At 36.6% G+C, this 25,510-nt stretch overlaps 1 protein-coding gene across 1 annotated transcript in view; it reads left to right on the forward strand.

Moving 5' to 3' along the window:
• The window catches only part of TNRC6A (trinucleotide repeat containing adaptor 6A), a 98,609-nt gene that overhangs the window by 16,347 nt on the left and 56,752 nt on the right, over window positions 1–25,510 (forward strand). Inside the window, exons 3-4 of the mRNA XM_007449994.1 lie at window positions 5,246–5,333; window positions 13,066–13,087. Of these exons, the coding sequence (XP_007450056.1) occupies window positions 5,246–5,333; window positions 13,066–13,087 (110 nt within the window). The remainder of the gene's footprint in view (window positions 1–5,245; window positions 5,334–13,065; window positions 13,088–25,510) is intronic.

The following is a 25,510-nucleotide window of genomic DNA, read 5'->3' on the forward strand; positions in this document are numbered from 1 at the left end:
GTAGGGAAAACTGACCAAGCATCAGGAAGAGCAGTTCCAGGATGGGCTTTCTAGATCCCAGGTCTATCTTGCTGCCATTATGGACACTTGTCTTACCCATTCTCTTCCTGTTCCTAAGACACTTGGTTCACACAGTTATCTGCTTCATCTATCTCTGATCTCCCACCTTGTTGCCTTTAATCATTTGGTTGGAGGCTTGTGATCATTTTTATCTTTTATTATGGAAAATTTCAAACATACACAAAAATAGAACAGAATAAAGAACTTTCAGGTACCTGTTACCCACTTTCAGCAATTGTCAACATTTTGTCAATCTTGTTTCATTTTTCTGTTTTCCTTTTTTGGGAAGATGGGGTGGGGACTGGAGTAGTAAAAGCAAATCCTAGACATGATGTTTTTAAAAAACATTTTTTTGGTACTAATTTACAAAAATAATGCATGTTTACCACAACATTTTCCATGGGGATATGCTTTTTAAAAAACATAACAATTTCCCCAAACAGTTGGTTCAGTTGTGAGGTTACTCTGGTGTCCTAGTTCAGGAGGGTATTTCCTCATGTCTTTCCTTAAATTTGTATAAAGTTATACAAATATACAAACAGACAACTTTAAAAAAATAATGGGCTAACACTGTTCACAGTTCTGCAGATTGCTTTTTTTTCATTTAACAATGTTAGGAACATTCCTTCAAATCAATAAACAGATCAACTTTTTTTCAATACAATATGCTATGCTATTATAAAGCCATTTCTTTATTGATGGACATTCAACTTTTCTGCTTTTCAGCCCTTGTGAACCTTGCAGTGAACCTTCATACACATATGGCCTTGTGTACTAGTGTTTTATTTCTGTAAGACACATTCTGAAGCATGGGGTGGCTGGTTAGATTATGTCTTCCTTCCTTCATTCCTTCCTTCCTTCCTGCCTCCCCCCCCCACCCCCATGCAGTATCTTAGTTCCCCAGCCAGGGATTGAACCAGTGGCCCCTGTTGTGGAAGTGCGGATTCTTACCCACTGGACCGCCAGGGAATTCTCAGATCATGTGTAACTTTAATTTTTAAAACTGTTACCACAATACTTTCTAAAAGGTTATAGTAGTTTTCTACCAGTAATATAAGCAAGAACCTCTTAACTTTCATTTTTGCCAGCACTGGATATTATTATTGAACATTTTTGCCAGTGAAATTAGTATAAAAAAATAGTGTAGCATTATAGTTTTTTGCCTTTATTAGAAAGAAAACTCAGCAGTTTATTTAAAAAAATAATATATTGAATTGGCTTTATACTAGGAAATGCAAAGCTTGGTTCAATACTAGAAAATCCATCGATAGAGTTAATCATATCAGTGATCAAAAGACAAAAATTCTGTAACCATTTCAATAGATAAAAAAAGAAATCTAAGAGAATATAGCATGCATTCATGACTGAATCTCCGAACAAACCAGAAACAGAACAGCCTTTTACTTTTTAAATATTAAAATTTAATATTAATACTGGAAAATTTTTAATATTTGTTTTTGAATACTTACATAGCTCAGAAACTAAAATACTGTATGAAAAGGTTTATACAGTGAGATCTGCCTTCCTCTCGGGCCCCAAATGCTTAGTTCCTTCTGCTTCCTCCCCCACAATTACTATTAGTTTCTTAGGTGTTCTTTTAGAGTCATTTTAGACACATACAGATGAATATGAATACATAGGCTCTCTCGCTTTATACACAAATGGTAGAATACTATGTACTCTGTCATGCACCTTGCATTTTTCATGAGTGTTTTTTTTTAAAAAGACAGGCATTTTTGCTCACTTTCGATAGCTTTTTAGCTACTCTCCTACTTCTCTCTCTTAAAACAAACAAACAAAAAAAACCCACAAAACTATTGAACTCCTCAAGTATGGACTTTATAACTATTCACTGGTTGTGGTCTAGTTGTTTCTCCCACATTGTCCTCCCACAAACATTCACAAAATAAAAAATACTGAAATTGCTGTCTTAAATATCACCAATGCCTGGTCCCCTCTTGTTAAAACCAGTGGTTGTTTAGTCTTTGTCTTTGAGTCTTTTGCAGTTCTTGCTCCTGATTATACACCCCATGGTTTTTGGAACTCCAATACTTTGTATTTCCTGTAGTACATTGTTCTTAAGTGTTCTTATAAAAGGTGGAAGGAAATAAGAAAAGGATTGTGGAGGCACACAGTCTGGAGAAAAGATAAAAGAGAAGATCTATCACTTAACCTATCTAAAGGAAAAGGATTATTCTCTGTGGCTTCTGAAAAGAGAGCTAGTACTTTGGGAGGTATTATGGTGTAGGGGAAAGGAAGGACCATGACTTTGAGAACCAAGATTTGAATCCTTACTCCACTGTATACTAGCCATATGACCTTGGACAAGTCACTTAACCTTTCTGAGCTTCAGTTTCTTCATCTATATAGAAGGGAAACCTGTCCCTATCGTTTTAAAAAAGTGACAGATGGGAAAATATATTTAAACTGCCCAGCATAGTCACTGTAACATTTTAATCACTCAGAGGTTTGTTCTCATTCCTAGATCCAGAACTTGCATATTCGAGATATTTTGCTACTAACTTTCAAGGGATGAATGATTGCTGACTGGAATGTTGTCTTTGTGGAGCATGTGCAACTTAGCATGTACAACATGGACAACATGGACACCTATCAAATCCATCAACCCTTATTCCTTTTGATAGATATGGTGAAAGATAGAATCAAATATCTTATATGACTCTCTACTAGCATTTAAATTCTGAAAGTCGAAGTGTTTAGGTATATTTATATATTTTTTTCCAGTTGGCTTTCTGAAGGAGATGTGGGAAAAGTGTGGTTAGTTGGTGGTGATGACAGTGTTGAAGAAGAGAACTTTTTTCTCTTATGCTTCTGGTATCAACTGATACTATAATATTTCCTTGAGGAAATATGGTTCATCTTTTAAGTACTAAAGAGACCATTTCTGGTCAGGAAAACATTTGCTAATGTCATCAAAAAGTCTTCAAAATGAAGTTTGAGAAGGGAGAAAAAAAATTCCGGTTAAATAGTAAAGGAACATCCCATAGAGTAAAATTATAGTGATGTAGAACAGGGTTAGAAAAGGACTTGTCTGTAATTCACAGGCAAACACAAAGAACAAATGCTAATAAAGATTCCTGAGTTTCTGCATGATAAGTGACCCTAAATATCTTGACAAAAGTAGAGTGAGTACAGTCTTAGAGATGCCACTGAGAATTGGTGAGAGGGGTTCCTGACTAGGCATTTGAGTTGCTTACTCAAATGTGTTAAGTAAGCATTCTTCATTAAACCTTACAGAAATGCTAGGAAGTAGATGCATACGGTAATTTATCCCCAGTTTTAATGAAGAAACTGAGGCTGAAGGAGTTTAAGTATTTGGAGCTAGTAAACAGCTTTGGTTGAGTAACATGACAGTGATGTAACTTATTTGCTTTTGTTTACGAATTTATTCTTTCTCTCACATGCTATGGCTATCTCAGCCTTGGCTTCCAGGATTACAGTGAGTGAGCTTGCTCAGTCTCATTACCTCCCTCACACAGAATGCTAGAGAATGAGTCATGATTACAGTTGGCTTGAATCTGTTTGCTACTCTATCAGCCACATGACAGTGCTGCTTTGAACAAAACGGAATGAAATACAGCAACAGTTATCATCCTCTTCTTCCAGCTTCTGATTTTAGCAGTTGTATACTTAACTTTACTAAATTATCATCAATTTACATAATGTCACTCATTTTGTTTTTCATGGTCTCCCTGCGTCTTCTCTCAGTTTCTTCCATCAGCAAAGCCAACTTAAGTTTTGTATAATCTCAATGGAGTGCACCTATAGCACCCCTTCTAGTTTTGTATGTATTTGTCTGTGTTTCTCATTTTATCTTCTACTGCATCCCCACTGCCATATGCATTCCAGCCTTAATGAATTATTTACAATTTCCCAAGTGTCTAGTTCATGTCCCTTGAACCTTCTCTGCCTGGTATTCATAATGTCCCCCCTGGAAAGCTTCCTGAGGGCAGAGTTAGGTACTTTTTCTTTGTGTATTGATTTTCTTTAAGTATCTCGTGATTTTTGGTTGTCTGTTGATATTATGAATGAAGGTTTAGGTTCTAGACTCTAGGGTAATTAATGTAGGTAACTTGAGTATGTTTCCTCCATCTTTGTGTAGATTTCATTACCCAGTAGTCCCCTACCTTGAAAGGGTTGGGGGGATGCTGATGGGGAGCCCTGTGTATGTGAAGGGTGTTGATTGTTTTTTTGGATTTAAATGCATTTGCTACCTGTGGCCACGTAGCCATATAGGAATGGAAAGTGGATGGAAAGAGCTGAGTAGATGTGGCCTTTCTATTCCTTATGCAGTCTTTGCTCTGTGCCTATTTTGCTCAACCAGCTCTAATCTTGGAGCCTCTCTGGAGCTGTACCAGAGGATGGCACATACAGCCGTTTAAGACTTCTCTTGTGTTTATTCTTAGGTTGCAGCTTCCTTTGCTCTTGTATATTCATCAGCTCTGAATAGATTTAGTACCCACTTCCCTATCATTTCAGTGAGGGAGAGTAGAAAGGAGGAGACAGATACATTTGCCCATTCATTTTGAAATCCCGAGCCAGAGGTTCTTGACAAATTTGAACATTTCTGATTTTAAGAATTGAAACAAACTTACTTACATTAGTGCATTATGGATTGTTTCCCAAGTATTGATAGAATAGTTTAGAATGTTTATAGGATATGAAATTAGTATAATGCTAAAATACAAGTCATCTATTTATGAATAAGTTGTGTTCAAAAAAATAGGTATAAAGCTTTTTAGAGCAAGGAGAGCTGAAGATACTCCAGATACCTGGTCAGGAGAGGATTGTGGGGAAGGTTCCAGGCATTGCCATTAGCTACTAATTGATAATTGGGGCCAGAAGCAAGGTAACTGCTCATGAGATGTTGTTTACATGCTAGAAGTGGAGGAAGTTGCTTGTTTCCCAGTGTAAAATTTGCTAACTTTAGGTTGTCTTCCTTGATATAACATTAAGATAAAAGCTCTTCTACTTGTGACTTACTAAAGAAAAGTACTGTGCAGTGGCTGTATAGTTAGACTGAGGTTGCAAGTTGTGTTTTATTTCAATGAATGATGAAAGAATAATTTGCCATGTCTTTACTTCTAATAAGAGTGAAAATGAATCTGTATGCAACATTACTGTTATTCATTTTGGGAAAGTTAATTGCAACTGTGTGGTTCAGGGATTTAGTGCAAGAAGAAGAACAGTTGATGGAAGAAAAGAAAAAGAAAAAAGACGACAAGAAAAAGAAGGAAGCTGCTCAAAAGAAGGTAGTATATGTATAAACTAATTATTTATATTAAGCAGTTTAAACATAGATTAAAAAAGAAAATTACTCTTATTGGATTATGTAAAGCATTTGATTTAATGTTTTAACTTCAGTGGAGATTCATTTTAATATTTAATGTCTTTGAATATGCATTAATAGTAACTTGTTAAGTGTGTACAATTTAATGCATAGTTATTTGATTTTGCCAATAATTTTTCTCGAAGGTAAGTGCTTTGCATAGGTCTTTATTTTTCAATTAGGTGTTCCTAGGTTTTCATAATACATCATTTTATAGTGAGAAGAGCGTGGAATTTGTAGCTGCATAGAGAGGCTTTGAAATCAGGCTCTCCCACATAGCATACAGAACAATGTGGCCATCAACTTTATTTAGCCTCTCTGGGCCTTAGTTTCCTTATGTTTCGTAAAATGAGAGTTGAATAATAAGATAATGTAATACATACACATAATAGAAAATAAAGTGATAAAGGAAATAGTAATAAACATAATAGGAAACAAAGTGTCAATTTCCTTTTCTCTTTTTATTTAGTACCTGGGCTGATTTTTTTAATTTGAAGATTATGTTAAGATATTTAAAAATAAACCTAAGACATAATTGCTGCAAAAGATCTTTAACCAGTACATTAATCAAAAACTATAATCAAAGCAACACAAATTGCAGAAAAATAAAAGACGCCTGTAAAGATTTTTCCAAATTAATACTAGAGGCTGAGCTAGGCACTCATCTCCTGCTACATCAACGTTTCAGGGACCTTAAAAATGTTCTAAAAGACCCAGTGACGTTACTGTTCCATTTCTGTATTCTAATGAAAAGTTATGATTTTAATTTTTAATATATACCTTTTTTGTGCTAGGAACTGGATATAGACTAGAGCAACATAGTTATCTCCACACTATTTAGTAGGGAAAAACAGGATACAAAACTATGGCAGGTAGGGATCTGTTGAAGCACAGAGAGAAGTGCTTAACTCAGCCTGAAATGGGGTAGAGGGACAGGGAAGTTTTCTTAGAATAGAAATTAGCCAAGTGAATAAGGAGCAGAATGGAAAATGATTCCAGCAGTATAAACTGAGAATTAAGTGTCTATAGCCTGTATGTGTTAAAGTATGGGTTTTGATTGCAGGGGGTGGTGGTGGGAAAGAGCCAAGTGTAGAAATGTCGGGATGATACTGGAGGGGTTGGTCATAACTGTTGGCACTTCTCCCATTTTGGCCATCAGGTGTTGGGGAAAACACCAAAGACATTTTAGTAGAGTGACATAAAAGTTTGTATTTTAAAATTGTATTTAGAACCTTGGCCAATTGTGGAATTGGATTGGAAGGAGTAGAAACTAGAGACTGAGATATTGGTGAAGGGACTATTAAAAGAATCCATAGAATTTGTTGAAAGGATATGAAGGGAGAGTAACCTAGATTGAATTTTAGGTTCCAGAGTGAGTGGCTGAGTACATTTTGGGAGCAGTTAACTAGGTTAGGGGATACACAGAAAGGGAAAAAGAAATATAATTCAGTTCTGAACTTGCAGGGTTTAGGGTGTGATGAAGCAAGTAAACTGGGGCAGAGCAGAGTACAGAGCACTGTGGAGGATTAAGAGTGATGAGGATGAGTTGATTTAATAGGTGACCCTTGTCGGCCGTTTGTTAACTCAGGAGTGATGGGAAGAGATGCATTGGTAATTGTCATAGGGTTTGGAATAGACTCCTGGTGTAGAGTTTTGGCATTGATAATGCCTTAGGCCTCTGTCAGAGGCCTGTTGGTATAGGATCGTCTTTGCAATTTGATCAATTTTTGCTTAGGATTTGTTATGAAAAAGTTGTGTCCTCTGTAAGTCTAAGGTTGGGGGAAGGCTTATCAGACTCTTGTTCCGTGTGTGAAGGCCAATTACTTAATGAAAAGAGCCTCTAAGAAACTTGAGATATATTGAGGAAGATGCTTGAGTATACTTTGTGTAGAATCATTAGTTTGGCAAGCATCTGAGTGATGCGTTAGGCCATGTTGATCCCTGCTTCTAAGGACTTCAAGATTTAGCTGCTAAGTCAGGATGTATGTGAAATGACTAGAGAAGAGCCCTTAAGTTATTATATAATGAAGCATGTTTATTTGGAATTTACTCTATATACTGAGGAAATTCTAAGAAAGAGGAGTCCCTCAAATGATTTCTTTAAATAGTGTTTTTTTTAATTGAGGTATAATTGGCATATACAACATTTTAGTAGTTTCATTTGTACAGCATAATGATTCAATATTTGTGTATGTATTGTGAAATGATCACCCCAGTAAACCTGGTTAATTGTATCCATACCTAATTGGAGAATTTTTTTTCTTGTAATGAGAACTTCTAAACTTTTAAATACTGTATTTTTAAATATGTAATGTGAGTATAATTTTTAAGTTGTAACATATACAAATAAATGACTCTAATTGTTAAAGTTTACCTTTATATTCTTTATAACCAAATCTAAATTACCAAGACAGTGTCTTTAACACACAAATAATGATTTTCGTGGCATTTGGCCCCTCACAAAATCTGAAGTGAGTTCTTCATACTGTTTACCACTTCATCCCTGCCTCACTCACTGTAGTGTTCCAGGCTCTCACCCCAACTATGTCCCACTGGAGCCATCATCAGAGATATGGTTCCATAACCATTAGAGAGATGGGGAGGGTTTTTTTTCCCCCCGTTTCTTTTGTCAAATCTTCAGCATTGATAGGGATTCCTATGTATCCTATAGAAAAAGTAATATCTAGTGATTGAACACAATATAAAGGAATATTTAATATCTCTAATAAATGTTAAGCTTAGTAGCCTAATGCCACTGTAAATAAGACTGTTCTCTGAATTCTAGATAACCAGCTTACAACTGAATTTGAATACAACCCATTGGTGAAATGAGGACAGCTGGTATTTCTGTAGGCTGTTACCAAATAGCTCTTTAAAAACAAAATAAAAGGAAAAATATCCCAAGTTGTCACACTTATAGCCCATATGATAGATTGTGAGCCACAGGAGTTTTAAGATAAGTTTCCTGGAGCTTGTCTTTTGTCTGTAGTAGGAGCCAGCAGGGGTATCCAGGTAGGTGACAGAGATCTCCATAAGCTAGGGAGACAGGCCCATTTATATAAATGTTGAAACATGAATTCACTATGGTAAAAACAATCTGTCTGTTTTATATAATCTATGCACACTTCGAAAAAAACTATATATTTTTGTTTCTGAAAAGACTTCAGATGCTATCTGTTTTAATCCATTCATTTTATATATAAGGAACACAAGCATTAAAATGAGTTAAGTGTCACCATCAGGGTGACAGAACAGGAATAGAATTGAAATGTTCTTATTCCCCCAGGTTTTCCAAAACTCGGTGCTATGGTTTATCCTTTTGGTGCAGAACATTATCTTATACTTTTACTTTATTTTTCACCAACTAAAGGTGAACTTTAAAGCTGGAAATAAAAAGGTGAACTAAAAGCTGGCATTTAATAAGTCTTTATGCCATGAATACAGAAAACAGATTTAACAGTCCCTAACTGTGGTCTTTTAAAGAAATTTAAATTCAGACCAGAGTTAATTTCTATTTTAAATAAAAAACTAGATACACAACTCCTTATATAAACAATTAGACACCAAACAAAGCTCACTGCACTATTTGTACTATGATAGTTTTTCTAATTTTGTCCGTTAAATATCAATTTAAATATTTAAATTCCTTTAAAAATTTTTGACACAAAATTACATGGTTTTTATTTTATTTCAGTTCCATACATCTCTAGTTAATAATAGAAATCAATGGATGATTTTTTATTTTTTATTTTTTGAAAAGCCTTCTATTTCACATCTAAGAATTATGTCTATTTGCTTACCTTCTGATTCTAGGCTCAGAAAATAATTTGATATAGCACAGGAATGTAGTTTCTGTACTTAAGAAAAGGGTAATAGTAGTGGTAGGTTATTAGGTAATAGTAGTGGTAGGTAATAGTAAAGGTATAGTAAAGGTAATAGTAGTGGTAGGTTATTACCATGGATTTATCTCTAGGTTCTGTTTTTAGAAGAAATTTCTAGATGGAATCTTGAGGGAAATGTAGTGAGGAGGAAAAAGGAGGATGAGAAATAGGTTAATTATAGAGGGATCATTTAGTATAAACTTTACTTTAAACATGTAATTGTAGTTCCTAGAAAGCATATAATGGTTGAGGGTTGGAAGGAGGCACCAACACAAATTGGGATCTTTCGGTTGAGAATGTTTAAAAGTCAGTGTTCATGGATATTTTTGTTACCGTGTTAAAAGCTTGAAGGGATTTTTATAAAAGGCTTTGTGGATTTAAATGTACCCATTTCAAGCTTAAATTAGACTTACGTTGTAGAAAACTTCCAATTTCATCCCTCCTTTTTGGAAATTTTAGTATTTACTAGTTATGTCTCCCAAAGGCTGTTTTGTTCTGCGACTAGAGACCATATTCATCAGTCTAAGTAGCAAATTTTCTCAGTAACCTAAGTGGTGATATAACCAGGCCTGGAGCATTGTACTCATCGAGGGCAGTTAGGTATTGTCTTTACAGTCCTGGCCCTTACTTAAGCTTACTCTTCTCTTTTCTTTTTCTAAAAATATAATTTAGCAGACCTGGGTTCTAGACAGTGTGCTGCTTGCTGAGAAATCACAGAAAAGATCTCTAACCAGTAATTATCTCATTTAAAATAAGTGAATCAAACTATTAATTCTTTAGTCCTTGTTTTAGTTTCTAATACCTGGCACTGTTAAGACATTTTAGATGATTAGAAAAAGAGGAAAAAAGTAAGACCTGGGAGCTGGGAGTGAGTTTGAGTCAAGTTTGTGAGAGAAAGGAGCCAAAGCATGGGTGAGTAGGGCACTAGGGAATATCTGTTGAATGCTTTCTGTATGCTAGGCACTGTCCTAAGCGTGCTCTCTTTTTTTTTTCCCCTAAGCTCTTTATATGAGTTAAATCCTTTTAGCCTCACAACAACTCTGAGGTAGGTATTTTTGTTCCTGTCTTATAGATGAGGAAACCAAGTTTTAGAGAAGTTAACTAATTTTGACCAAGGTCACACTGTAAATGGTGGGGCCAGGAGTCAAAGCCAGGCAGTCTGGCTTCAGACTCTGAGCTCTTAACCACTGAGGTGTACTTAGGGGTCGAGGAGCTGGGACAAGCGGTGCAGAGCCTGACAGAAACAAAGCACCTGGCATGGACCTGGCATGGGTGTGTCTGCCACTTGTCTGATGCCTTCACTAATGAACTGAGGCAATTGTGATAATTGCTTGTGGAATCACAGCTCAGGTTTTTTGTTTTTAAGGAAAAAATATTCAAAATAGAAATACTTTTGCTTCTCAGTTTGCCAGAATCCTTTAATTCTGTTGTACAAGATCCACAGTGATACCTCACGTTTGAATAGTATTATTTATCCAGGAAAGATCTTTTTATATTTTACTTGAGCCCTTTAATAGCCCTGAAAAGGTAAGCAGAACAGTTTTTTTTTCTCCTCCTCCATTTGAGGGATTAGGAAACTGAGACCCAGAGGGTTTAAATGACAAGGTCATTTAAAAGCAAGACAAAACAAACAAAAACAGTTGAAGTTAATTTTAATATGTTTTATATAACCCAGTATATCCAAAATATTACTGTTTCAACATGTAGTCAGTATAAAATATTATCAATGAAATTATTTACCTTTTTAAAAAATACTGAATAATAGAAATCTGGTATGTATTTTGTGCATATCACTTCACACTAGCTCTGTTTCAGTGGTCAGTAAACACATGGGGATAGTGGCCACCATTTTGAACAGTGCAGACAAATATTCTTAAAATCACTGACCCCACTTGGAAAATTCTCTTTTTAATAGTTTGAGTAATATACAAGTTCCCTGGACCAACCAACAAAAACCTATTCGAACGAAATGGAACTCTTTCAGTTCCATTTCCTCCTAATCAGGAGCTCTTGGGTTCTATTACTTATATTCTTTCACTATATTAGTTGGTGTTCTGATGGGCAGACTCCTTTGAATGTCCCCTTGGTGCTGTTCTCTGTAGATGACACAGTACTGAATGAGGTCGATCATTGTTCTCAAGCAACATGGAGGTTTCTTTCCCAAAGGAGTTGGCATAGTAGATATCCTTTATGCTGTAAGGCCTAGAAGAGCAACACTGTATATCTTGGGGTTTAGTAATGTGGTCATGGTTTCTATGTACTGTAGCCTAGTTTCCTTTGGAAGTAAACTGTGGAAGAGACCAGGTGAGTTAAACAAAAAAAAACAACGCACAAAACACACAAAATCTGTTTTCAACATGCAGAATAATTTCTGTGTTTATTTTTTGGGTTTCAGAAAATTATGTTATCTTATAGTTTGACATGATGCCTGTAATACTTGGAAGTATTCAGATACTGAGTTCTCTCTAATAAGACTATTTTTCTATTACCAGATTTTAAAAACAATTTCTTCCAGAAATAAATGAAGTGTTCAAGCTACTTGACTGGTCTTTTGCCATTGTCCGTCCATCAATTTTTTTTTTTTTTTTTTAATTTTCGATCCATATAAAGTAAAAGATGGGCCTCCATTATTTTGTGTGTCACTAGTGCTCTAAAACCTGGTAGAGTACTTCAGTGCCTAGATTGACTCTCTGGCTCTCCAGGGAAAGATTAATGTCTGGTGTGGCTTCAATATTATGGTAATTGCCATATAGTTCTTTACCATATAGTTCTATAATGATATAATTTTAAAAATGGTGTTTTTGGTAACAATTTAATATGACTAAGCAAAATGAATTATCCTGCCCTATGACAGTTAAGAAAAGCTTTATTTTCATTTAGAAGCAATTCCTGGTTATTCAGTTACTAATTTTTCAGTCTTCCCTCACCTCCCTGCCTATCCTTGTATCTTTTTCTTTTAGGGTTCCCACACAGTTAGGCATAATCAAAAAGTTGATTTTCACTTGTGGCCTTTGTCTGTAATCAGTTCTTTTTGAGGCCCTTGAAGTTTGAGCCAGCCACCTTGAGGCAGTCCTACTGTCCTCAGGCCCCTCTCCCTGTTGTGTCAGAGACAGTGGAAGTAGGGGCAGGCATGGGAAGCAGGGCCCATGTCAGTTTAACTTCAGAACACAATAATTTTAATTGAATTATCAGGTGTGTCAGAGTGACAAATGTTTCAAAATTTTTCCCACCCAAAAATACTTAAAAGTTCACCATGCTTAACTGTAGCAGCCTAACTTCCAGGAGTTAAATGTATTACTAATTTGGCCAAAGAAGCTTTATGCAGCTTTTCTTCCAGAAAACTTAATTCATGTTTTATCATGTGATACAAGAAAATTTGAAGCCCTTTAAACATTTGCAAAACTCATTAGATCAATTAAAGGTAAAGGTGACAGTTATATAATTTTAAAACTAAATGAAGAGAAGTGAAGTTCCATTTATCATTATTATTATATACTGTCATACAATGGTGTCTTTTCTGCTTTGTGCCTAAAGCATTTCAAGAATTTTGTTTTACTAATAAACATTGTGTCAGGGACAATGGGGCACATCTGTGGGAAAAGCATGCTTTCTTTGCATATCTTTTCCTATGCAGTTCATCTAAATGACAAATTCCTTATTTAATAAAAATGTATATGTCTTATGTAATAGTAATATATGAGCATTTTATCATAACAGTCCATTTCTTTCAGTTTCATATTTACATTGTTTTTTGTTTGTTTGTTTTTATTTTAGGCCACTGAACAAAAAATCAAAGGTACGTTGTTTAAAGCTATTTTTTATTCTTTTTTTCATTAAAGGAAGGATGTTGATATGCATTTTTATTCACCTCCAGGATGGGAGAGAGAAGAGCATGAAAGGAACAGGGGGTGGGGACAGAATTCTTCAGTGACATCACCGTGGAGTCATCTTTTGGGGTTTATGATTTATTGTAGTATATATTACCACCTTAAAAATATACTGTTTCGAGACCTACCTTACATTTATCTCCTAGAATAAACACCACTTCCTAACATACTTCCTTGATTGGAGTCTTTGAGCACATGTGCCTTTCCTTCAGTCTTCCATCTAAAAGTCTTCTTGTCTGGAGCTATACCTCTAGGGCTTTATTCCTTGTTCTCTGTATAATATTGTCCCCGACTCCTTCCTGTAGGCAGACTGACATCCATTCTATATTATCACTGAGAATAGTAGATTGCTAACATTATGGTCAGGTTGAACAGCCCCCAGTACATGCCAAGCAAAAGACTTCAGGGTGGTAAAGAAACAGGAACCTAATTCCTATCAGATCCTGAATCAGGAGTTCTTCACCTTCCCAGGAGTTGACTACCTGTAATGAAAGGTGTAGGGCTCTCTGATGTTGAACTTGTTAGGCCTAAAGATTCTGAATTTTTACGTAAGCTATGCCAAAAGTATAATCTCTGCACTTGGCTGATACTGCACTCAAAACTGCTTGTTTTTATTAGAGGTTAAGGTAAGGCATTGCTTTTTTTTTTTTTAAATAAATTTATTATATTTTTATTTTTGGTTGCGTTGGGTTTTCGTTGCTGTGTGCGAGCTTTCTCTAGTTGCGGCAAGCAGGGGCTACTCTTCATTGTGGTGCGTGGGCTACTCTTCGTTGTGGTGGCTTCTCTTGTTGCGGAGCACGGGCTCTAGGTGCGTGGGCTTTGGTAGTTGTGATGTGCAGGCTCAGTAGTTGTGGCTCACGGGCTCTAGAGCGCAGGCTCAGCAGTTGTGGCACATGGGCTTAATTGCTCAGCAGTATGTGGGATCTTCCCAGACCAGGGCTTGAACCTGTGTCCCCTGCATTGGCAGGCAGATTCTTAACCACTGCGCCACCAGGGAAGTCCAAGGCATTGCTTAAGGTAACATTTTTAGGTGCAGTTGTATGAGAGTGAACAAGAACAGATAAGGAAGACCTTTTTGAGCTTGTGAGTCTTAAAGATGAGACAGCCGGTCAAAGAAAGAATGAACTGGCAGAGGGATCAATCAGCATGATTGAAGGCACAGAGACAAGACATAATGTGATGTTATGTGCATTGGTGGTATTCCAAGAGCATTAAATACCTAGTGATAAGTGGTCAGGGTTGAAGGGTTTTTCTGACGGAGGTAGGCAGGGGCCAGGTCAGAGAGGGCCTTATATGCTAAATGTACTCAAGGAGCCACTGAAGAGCTTAAGAAGATGGTGACATCATTTGTTTTTTTCATTCTTTTAAATCTAGCAATTACTTACATGGAAAGTTTTGGTTGAAAGATGGGCAGGGATTTGAAAGATGGAGCTAACAGAAAAAAGACACTGGGTAGAAGAGGCAGGTGGACAAGAAGAGGGAATATTCAGAGAATGAGTATAGGTGTGTTAAAGGGAAGGGGCCAAATATAGGCATAGAGGTAGGGGGAACCAGAGGACGGACTTCATGCTGCTTAAAGAGTGGAGAGCTAGCAAAGGTTCTTGCATTTAGAGGTCATGGTCATAAGCTATGCTTTAAGAACATTTCTTTGTCAGTTGTCACCAAAAAGGAGCAGTACCAGAGAGAGAAGAGACGGAATAGGGTAATGAGGATTTGAACTGAGGTCTTGACAGTAGAGGTAGGAGATGGATGACAGATGTTTGAGATATAATTGACAGGATTGGCAACTGGTGAGATCAGAAGGTGATATTGTGGCTTTGAATTTGGATGGCTAAGAAAGTTACAGGAATGTGGAATGATGTAGGGAGCAGCACTGCCAAATTAATTTAGTAGGAACGTGGGGAATTCCCTGGCAGTCCAGTGGTTAGGACTCTGAGCTTCCAGTGCAGGGGCCACAGATTCCATTACTGGTTGGGGAACTAAGGTCCTGCAAGCCTTGTGGCGTGCCCCCCCCCAAAAAAAACATTTTTAGTAGGAACATGACCAAATTAATTTTCTTAAAATTCCACTTTTCTCACACCACTCACCTGGATAGGAATGTTAAGTTGTTCCTTGTTGCTTTGCTTCAGAACCAAACTCCTGGTTGACTTTCAAGTCCTGCTTTAATCTGACCTCCCATGATCTAACCAACTTGTTTCCTATCACTCCTTTATACTTTTCAGATCATTCTTATCTTTTTCATGTTCATTCCTGTTTGTTTCTTTTTGATCCCATTTCTTAGCCAAGGATGTCTTTCAGCTTTTCTAACCCTCTCAGAACTCATCTTCTAGTGGATCTCTCTAACTGCCCTTGATCCTTCCCTTTCCATTTTCTTAGGATGTTGTGATGTGTATTAAGCTTGGGGCACTCACTTATATTCTGTCTTAGATTTTTGACTGGTCCATGGATATTTGTTTCTTCAGACACGACCTTTGAGTACCTACTGTTTATATCCTTTCCAAATGTAAGTCATTCTTTTACATCCATACATAAAACATGAACATATTTGAATCCTTTTTTTAGATTTTCCACAATTCTGAGAATGTTAGGCTGAGTATATGAAAGTCACTTCAAAAATGCTTTATGTTGTTTTGCCAACTATTTTACTCACTTCATCCTTCTTTTGATGCCAACTCCCTTCATACTTGGTCACGCTTATTCTGATTCATGAAAATGTATTTATTTTCGTGGTGTGTACAATGTATGGTGTTTATGGCAGTGATTAGATTATAAATTTAGGAGGCTTGTGGTATGGGTTTGGCTCACACCGTTGTTTTTTTTACTAAACTTTATTTTGGAATAATTTATGATTTACTGAAAAGTTGAAAAGATAGTACAGAGAGTTTCCATATAGACCTCACCCAGTTCCCCATTATTAACATCTTACATTTCTGTGGTACATTGGTCAAAACTAAGAAACTGACATACGTTGGTATTACTGAACTCCAGACTGTATTTAGATTTCACCAGTTCTTCCATTAACTTTTCTGTTCTAGGATCCAATGCAAGGTAATTTGTTTAGTTGTCATTTCTCCCTCATCTCCTATGGTCTCCACACAGTGTTTTTATTGTTATCCTTTAAATTTTTAATTGATTGCCAACATTTAAAAATTAGGAGGGCTTCCCTGGTGGTGCAGTGGTTGAGAGTCCACCTGCCAATGCAGGGCACACGGGTTCGTGCCCCGGTCCGGGAAGATCCCACATGCCGCGGAGCGGCTGGGCCCGTGAGTCATGGCCGCTGAGCCTGCGCGTCCAGAGCCTGTGCTCCACAACAGGAGAGGCCACAACAGTGAGAGGCCCACGTACCACCAAAAAAAAAAAAAATTAGGAGAATTCACCTAATTCAGGATTATAGTTTATACTGTCAGCATTATTTTTGTCTTTCTATATTATAGAGTCTATATAAAGCCCAGGTTTAGTCACATGTGGCTGTTAAGTACTTGAAATGTGGCTAATGTGACTGAGGAACTGAATTTTAAATTTTATTGGACCACATAGTTCTAGAGCCTTCTTGGTTGTTAAAGAGTCAAGATTTTAGTGCTCAGACTGCATAACTGGTTAGGCCCAGCACTCCCGGTAGAATTCTGCCTTAATGAGGAGCTATTTCTTTTTCTAAGGCTACTGCCATTCCCGATTAAATAATACCTGCTGATGTTGCTCTCATTCAGTGGTGAAACTGTATAAAACCTGGATTTTTGTAAGGTGTCATAAATTAAATTCTTGACCAGCTTTCTTATATGAAAGCAATATGATGTTTATTTCTTGGTGCAGTGGACTCATGCGTCATCTCATAAAAATGTGGACCATTATAATGAGTGACATAATGAAATTTCTGAAAATTTTATTCTTACCTGTGACTTGAACTTGGAAAAACTGTAGGGAGCATAGCTATTTGAATGTTTGAATATTTGAAATTCCTTTCTAAAATATGTATATGATGAGTATCTCTTTGAAACAGCAGGGGAATGAAGCGCTAAAAATTATGGTGAGGTATAGGAATGGATGGGTATCCTGTGGACCTATACGTTGTAAAGACAGGGAAGGACTGGGAACTCTATCAAGAATAAATGTCATTTTTTTTAAAACAGCTTTCCAGCTCTGACACTGGCTTGTTTTGGAAGCATACTGATTGTACGTTCCTTGCAAAAGAATAAGCACTTAATTTTTGACAGCTGATATTTATTTTTCTGTGTCTGTATCATGCCAGTGCTTTCTTCAAGTGGTTTCATAAGCAAGCTAATTACAGAGAATAACAAACCCTAGAGCTCCTAAAGGAGATGAGGGGAGCCTGGGATGGAAGCAGGAATAGAGAAAATTTGATACAGATTTTTTTGTTTTCTGGTGATCACATAGGGAAGCATAGTTTATTGTGGCTATTCTCTTTCCGGATTAATTAAAAACTGATGAGAATTGAATCAACATTTAAAACACATTTTTGTTCCTGCCATAGTTGGAAACCATTATTTGTATTCAATTCTAGCCTTTCTGTTTTTCTATCAAACGCAATTACTTAAATCCATTGATCTAGGGAGTGATCAAAATATTCAAGAGCTGTTAAATCAGCTGCATGTCACGTCATATTGGAGGTGTCAAGATAGCTAACTCTGAGCACTTACTCTGTAGCATGGACTGTGCTTTATATTTATATTGTGCTTGATTATATTTCATTAGTCAAGGTGAGATTCTAAAATTTTAATTACTAATAGTGAATGGGCACCAGTGATTCATAACACTGTACTGGAGCAGACCTAAGATCTTAATGTGCTAAGAGTAACCCTTAGCTATTGAATTTTGGGAAATGTGTGGGACCCAGCGAAGGCACCAGGGCAGCAGCCTGGGAACTGTGAGACTTAACGCAGTGGATATTTAAAAACTAATACAGGAATAGGGCTTCATCAGTGTGTACTAGCACAATATAAGCCTGCATTTAATCGTTTCAACAGCCCTATGAGAGTGGATAGTATTATCACCATTTACAGGTAAAATCAAGATTAAGAAAGGTTAAGTAACTTCCCTATTGGTTATGCAGCTGATTGGTGTCTGAGTAAGGGTTGGACTACTAACCCTACTGGGCTCTACTGCTTCTTTTTCTTTGAAAATATCCCTGTAGTTAGTTACATGGAAGACAGAACAGGAAAGCTACACCATTGCCCATGGTTTAATAATATGCAATGAGTGAACTAAAACAATGCATCTTTTAAAAATATTACAGAAAGATCTTCTAACAGATTTTATAGTAGTTCCCTGTTGACTGAGCACAAAGGAATAAATAAAAAATTGTATTACCAGCAAAATTTTTTGAATCAGAGAGGTTTCGACAATTTTGTGATGTGTGAAGTGGTTGACTTTTCAGGAACCATTTAACATTCATGAAATACTTAGTGTGTGCCCACCCTGTTTCATGCACTGTTGTGGTCACTGCTGTGCGTGAACAAAACAAAGTCCAAGTCCTTGTCCCCACTGTGTTTCCATTCTCATCTTTGTTTTAAATGTTTTTACCTGTGATCTCAGATTAGCACTCTGTTTTCTCCATGAGATCATAAGTTTCTCAATCACAAAGCCTCCTACAATAATGAAATTCAGGAACTTTGGTGGCCTGACAAAGGATCGCTGTACTGCATACAGGAGAAAATTTAGGCGCAAATAGATTGTGACTTGAAGCACATTGCCTGACCTTATTCACATAATGGCATGTGTAGAAAATGACATTTGTGGGGCTATTGTAAACAGAAGAGGCTGCTCTCAGCTGAGGATGACGATCTAGAGAGTCTGGTCACCTGGACTCTGAAGTGCTGCTCCCCTCAGCATCCCTCTAACCCATTCCTGGCACACAGGTTGGAAAGGTCTGCTGTTAGAAGCGGGGTTCAGTTCAGTGTTTTTCTCCACAGTATGCATGGTAGAAACATGGCTTTTATACCACAGGCAGGTATTAGGTAATGTTTGGAAGACCAGGTTCTGATCCCAAATGTGCCATGATAGTACTTTGGCTTTATGAGAGATTTTGAAGGCAAATGGGTACTGACCTCTTTGAAGAAGAGGAGGTTGTTACTGATTAAGAATTTACTAATGGTGAATGTGTTTCTATGAAGATGTCTTTGAGCTGTGTAACAAAAAGATTTCTAACTATGCACTAACGGGAAGGGGGGGAAATGGGCTTCTACTTCCATGGGAGTCAATAAAAAAGTACTGTTTTTAGGTATATCAGAGTCACCATTTTTCCTTTTCTCCTACTGAGAAAGAAAAATGATTTATGTAGGTTTATACATGTAAATCTAGATTTATGTACTCAGGAGGTTATGAAGAATGCTAAGGACCTCTTTTTGTTTTAGGTAAGAACCATTTTATTTCTACCAAATGTAGATGTGTTTGCTTATAAATACTAATAAATTATTAAAATAAGTAGAAATTAAAGATTTTGGTGAATTCAGGTGTCTGATGAGACTGGAGCAGGACAAAGGAGACAGGAAATAGATATGAGAAAAGCAGAGATTACTGCAGTTAACAAAGTAAACTATTGTCAAAAACTAGATTCAGAGACTAATGAGCCTATAGTTGGAGGCATTGTATGGTTGTGTCCTGAGCCTTGAGATATTCTGCCTGGGCAACAATTAGGTCTTCAATTTCAAAGAAAACAAATCAGGAGTCTTCTGGTTTAAATTTTGGAGTAGAAGTCGGGATGGATTAGCAAGAATAGCTTTATCAGTTATAACCAGGTAAAAGAAACCTCCAGACTAGGAAAAAACACATGATACATCATCATTTTCACTTTTATATACTTGTAGTTCTAATTAGAATAGTAGCTGTGCTTCAGAATGCTTACTAGGAGTGCTCTCTCTCAGTGCCAGTAGCTTTAGTGAAAGTACGCCTGATAAAATGTTACTTAAAGGCAGCATTTTGCCAGAAGTGAAAAGCATTGATTCATCTAATAAGATAATCCTGGAATTTTTGTGTAAACCAGGCATAGTGGTTAAAAGTCCAGTCTTCTGAGTCAGATAAACTTGGATTTGAATACTGCCTTTGTAGTTCTTATCTCTGTGACCTTGAGCAAGTACTGTAACCTCTAAACTTCGGTTTGACTCTGTTAAAAGGAGATAATCCAGGTTACTTAATGTGGGAATGAAATGATATATAATATAGAACATAAGTCACTGGAGGGTAGTTAATGCTGAGTATGTGATAGATAACTTATAAACGCTGGTTAGAAAATTTTGATTTGTAGCTTTCAAAGTCATTAAGCCAGAATTAGTCATTCCTTTATTTTTGGAGAGTTTGATTTTGCTCTTATAAGTAAGATGAAAATGTATACTAGGAGGAACATTAGTTTGGGGGTCAGATATGGTTTTAAATTTTAGCTTCGCCATTTACTAGATGTTTAGTCATGGGCAGCCTTCTTCTGCCCTTAGTTGCCTTATTGGTAAAATGGAAGTAATAATTCAAATGCATAGAATCATGGTGAGGATAAAGAGATATTAGATAAATTGTGTGGCATCCAACTGATACTTGGTAAATTGTAACTCCCACAACTGTGGTTTTGCAGTATCCTAGCAACCTTTTAGTCCATTGAAACATCATATTAGCAGCTTCCCCAGTCATTTCAGAGTTCCTCCTCACCCAGACGATGACTTGCTTTTTCCTCTCATTAAAGTAGAACCCAACCCAGCATGGGTGAATCACAGTGCAGTGTCTCTGCCACAGTGCAAGGAATATGTCTTGCAACGTAAGAATGGGATATATTATCTTGATAAACCTGTCAGGCCAAAATTGGTATTTTATTGCTTTGATTTAAATATAAATCAATTTAAATATAAATCAATTTGTTTATTGATAAAATGGAGTATCATATGTTTAATTGTTTGTACTTTTTTGCTCTTATGAATTGCCCATTATTCTCTACCCATTTACCTCTTGGGCCTAGAGTTTTTGTTATCTATTTACATGAGCTCTCTGTATAAGAAGCTCATTAACATTCCATTTAATGTGTTCGATGCAAAAATTTCTAAGATTATGGACTGTATTATATGTTTGAGGTTGTTCTGAGGATGAGATACCAGGTAGAAATATCTAAATATCAGACCCCATAGAGGGTACACATGCAGAAGATGCAAATATATGTTTAGAAGAAGGAAAGCAAAATTAAATAACATTTATATTCTTAGTTTAAGACTCCGGTCCTAAACTCTAGTGACTCTGTTGAATGCTTTCCTATGTTAGGTTTAGCAGCCTTAAACCAAAACAGTACCTTTTCCCCTTTGGTTAGGGAAAATTGGGGTGGGCAGTGGGAGCGGGGTAGGGAATGGATCCCTTTAACTTGTTCCAAAGGACAAATATTTTCCAGTTTGCCTTTTAATTTGGAATAAATATATATACACAGACACCTTTGAAAAAATAAAATATACTGCATAATTTTATTTGCTCAAACTTAACAATTTTTACTCTCTGATTTCTTGACTCATTTTTATGCTGAGAAAACCTGCCATTTATCCAGATTTTAGAAAAAGTTTTGCCTGTGTTTTCTGAACGCTTTAAAAAATTTTAGCATTGTATAGTATAACTGTTTAATTTATCTGAATTTCATTTTTATATATATTTGGGACCATTTTTTCTAATTAAAAAAATCAAATTAATCAAAAATTTAAAAATTCCTTTATTATATAATTTTTGCAAACATTTTTTCTCCCCAGTGTGTTTGGGACTTTTTTTGTTGTTCCTGTCACTAACTTCTAGTTGAAATTGTTAGGTATTATCTTTTGTTTTGGACTCACAAATGGAAGTCAGAAGCTCTATAGATGTTGCTACAGTATCTAGTTTTCAAAATTTACTCAGAAATGAGAACCACGTGATATGTGCTTTTAAAAACACAGATTCTGATTTGGTAAATCTGTGAGGCTTGAAGAACCTGTTTTTGTTTTAAACACATGCCCCATAGCACTTTTAATTAAATAAATTTGGGGATCACTTCTAGAATTTTTACGAAAGAGAGACTTGAGGGCAATCTAACTTTTTTTTTCCTTTTTTAATTTAATTTTTCTTTATATTGGAGTATAGTTGATTTACAGTGTTGTGTTAGTTTCAGGTGTACAGCAAAGTGATTCAGTTATACATATACATAGATCCATTCTTTTTCAGATTCTTTTCCCATATAGGTTATTACAGAATATTGAGTAGAGTTCCCTGTGCTATACAGTAGATGACTTTTTTTTTTAAAGCACATGCCTCTGCCTGAAAAATAAATCTTTCATCATCCCACTTTTCTGCATCTCACATATTTGGACAAAATTTGATGGACAGATTAACCAAGATCTTGGGAATACCATATTGTGAATATTGTATGGGTATCCTCTAGCTCTTAAAGAAGATCTGTATGTTAGAACAGATGTACCTTGCCTAAGGTGTTTTGCTGAAGAGCAGAATTTGTTAATAGGCTGGTTTCATCCAGAAATTCATTAATGAAGTTCGGTGGAAGAATTTACTCAGTCAGCTAAACCTAGAGGATTGTAGGACAAATCAGCTATGTTCCTCTTTGTGTTGGTAATTTAAGATGGGAAATTTTGGGTAGGAAGGTAAGAGTTCCTTGAAGAAGCAGAGCTAAGACCCAGGAAAAGGTATATTTCTGATTTCTCTAGGATTTTTGAACATGCCATTTGCTGTTCTTAGTGCTGGGACCACCATGTGGGAAAAGGAAGAAGTAAGAAACCTGCACTTACAGAGCACATGTAGTGTAAGGCAGGGGTCCCCAACCCCCCGGGCCTGTTAGGAACCGGGCCGCACAGCAGGAGGTGAGTGGCAGGCCAGGGAGCGGAGCTTCATGTGCGGCTCCCCATCACTCGCGTTACTGCCTGAACCACACCGCCCCACCCCAGTCTGTGGAAAATTGTCTTCCACGAAACCGGTCCCTGGTGCCAAAAAGGTTGGGGACTTCTGGTGTAAGGAATGCCTAAAGAGTTTTATGGGAGTGGGGAGGGGATGTTGTCATAAAATAATTCTAAGATTAGCTGGATAGAGGGGTAGTGGGGGGTGATTAGTTGTTTCCTAGGAAAGGTGGTAGACAGAAGGATTTTCAAGAAAGGAATGTCATGAAAGAGCATGATGCCTTTCAGAGAATTGGAGGTATTTGATGCAGAAGAGGAGTTGTGTGTGGATGTAGCAGGATATGAATCTGGAAAAGTGGTAGGTAGGGGCTGTGCTAAGGACTTTGCATTAATTCTGAGAGCGCTTTAATAATATAGATAATGTGGGGCAGAGAGATGATAGATTTGGGGAGCGTGAAAAGGGCGTGGGATGAGATCAACACTTAAGCCAAGGAGACCAATTAGGTTTTTGCAAGATGAAATTGGTAAGGGCCTAATTCACAGCAGTGACATTGGAGATACAAGGATGCACTTGGATTGTATCAAGGAGATAATTAATCTATTGGACCTTTAGACTGACTGGACCTAAAGGGGTAGGGAGAATTTGAGAAAGATGTCCCTGCTTTAGTAATTAGATAGATAGTGAGGCCGTTTACTAAAATAAACAACAGCGCTCCTACTTCTCTGGCAGTTGTAACTTATTCTTGCCATAACTCTCTTCTTCTGTCTGCTATTTAAACCTATTATTTAGGTCTTGCCATTTCTTATTTTACAACTTCATAACTTCTTTTTCTACCTGTATGCTGAATCCTAAGTCATATTTTTAGTTCAAACTTTTACTAAATTCTAGGACCATATATTCAGTAGCATTCTTACAGCAGTGGTTTTCATAGTTTACCCAAGGACACCTGAGAGACTTCCTGAAGCTTTCATGAGATCCACAAGGTTAAAACTATTTTCATAATAATAGTAGAAAGGCTTTGTCTAGCCACTTATTCTCTCATGAGTATATAGTGGAGTTTTCTAGAGGGTACATAATGTGCAAGTCACAACAAATTGGATGCAGAAGTAGATGTGAGAATCCACCTGCCTTCTGTTAAGCCAGACGTTAAAGGGATTTGCAAAAATGTAAAACAATGCATACTTTTTTTGTTTTGGAAAATTTTTTTCAAAAAACATTTATTTTTAATATATAGAGGACTTTCTTAATGAGTCAATAAATATTTTAAAATTTTCTTTGTTTAAATTCCTAGTATGGTAAATATCTATAGATGTAACCCACATAAACAAAAAGTTTTTGGTGTTCTCAGTAATTTTTTTAAGTGTAAAGGGGTCTTGAGACCAAAAAGTTTGAGAATGGCTGTCCTATAGTAATAACAAACCTAACAATTTAACAAACAAGAAAACTAAACTCATTCTCACATACTTCCCAAATTTAATTTCTGTCTTCTATTTCATATCTTAGTAAATGGTACTACTGTCTACTCAGATTCCAGGCCAGAAACCTGGGGTTCATCCTAATTCCTCCTCCCTTTTTTTACCCAGATGGTGATAGTAATCACTAACATTCATTGAGTGCTAACCATGTGCCAGGTACTGTTTTTAGTTCTTCACATCTATTATATTGTTAAAACCTCACAAAAACCCTATGGGTGTAGGTATTAATACTTGACTCTGTCTTACAGATGAGGAAACAGGTACAGAGGGGATAAGTACTTTGCCCATGGTCATGTAGCTAGTAAGTTGCAGAGCCAAAATTTGAATCCAGCCAGTCTTTTGAACCTTAACTTCTTTGTTCTGGAACAGTTTATGTAAGATTGATATTATATATGCTTCTTGAGGATTTTATTTACATACTCCCTGTAAAGTCATCTGAGCCAGGTGCTTTTTAGGGAGGTAAATCTTGCAGGATCTTTCAGTGTCCTCTGCTGTTATTATTCCATAGGATCTTCTACTCCTCTGTGAGCTCATTTTGGTAAATTATATTTTACAGAGCAGAGGCTGGAAAACTACAGCCTGCAGGCCAGATCTGGCCCACTGCCTGTTTTTTTTATGTGAAGTTTTGTTGGAACACAATCATATCCATTCATTTACACGCTGTCTGTGGCTGTTTTTTTGTGCTACAGCAGCAAGTTGAGTAGTTGCAACAGAGACAGTATGGCCTGCAAAACCTAAAATTGTTTACTATCTGGCCCTTTACAGGAAAGATTTGCCAAGCCATGTTGTAGAACACTCAGTTTAGCTGGGTTTTCTGTTTTATTGGTATAGATTATAGTATTTTCTTGTCTTTACAGAATCCCTATATTTGAAATTATGTCCTTTCTTCCCCAGTACTATTTATATTTCTTCATTTCCCCTATTGTTTGGGATTACGAAAATTTTGTCTGATTTATTTGTAACAGTGTTAATGTTGGTATTCCATCTTATGCTGTGCCCTACAACAAT

This window comes from Lipotes vexillifer, unplaced genomic scaffold (genome assembly GCF_000442215.2).
Source record: "Lipotes vexillifer unplaced genomic scaffold, Lipotes_vexillifer_v1.1 scaffold811, whole genome shotgun sequence".
Classification (NCBI taxonomy): domain Eukaryota; kingdom Metazoa; phylum Chordata; class Mammalia; order Artiodactyla; family Lipotidae; genus Lipotes; species Lipotes vexillifer.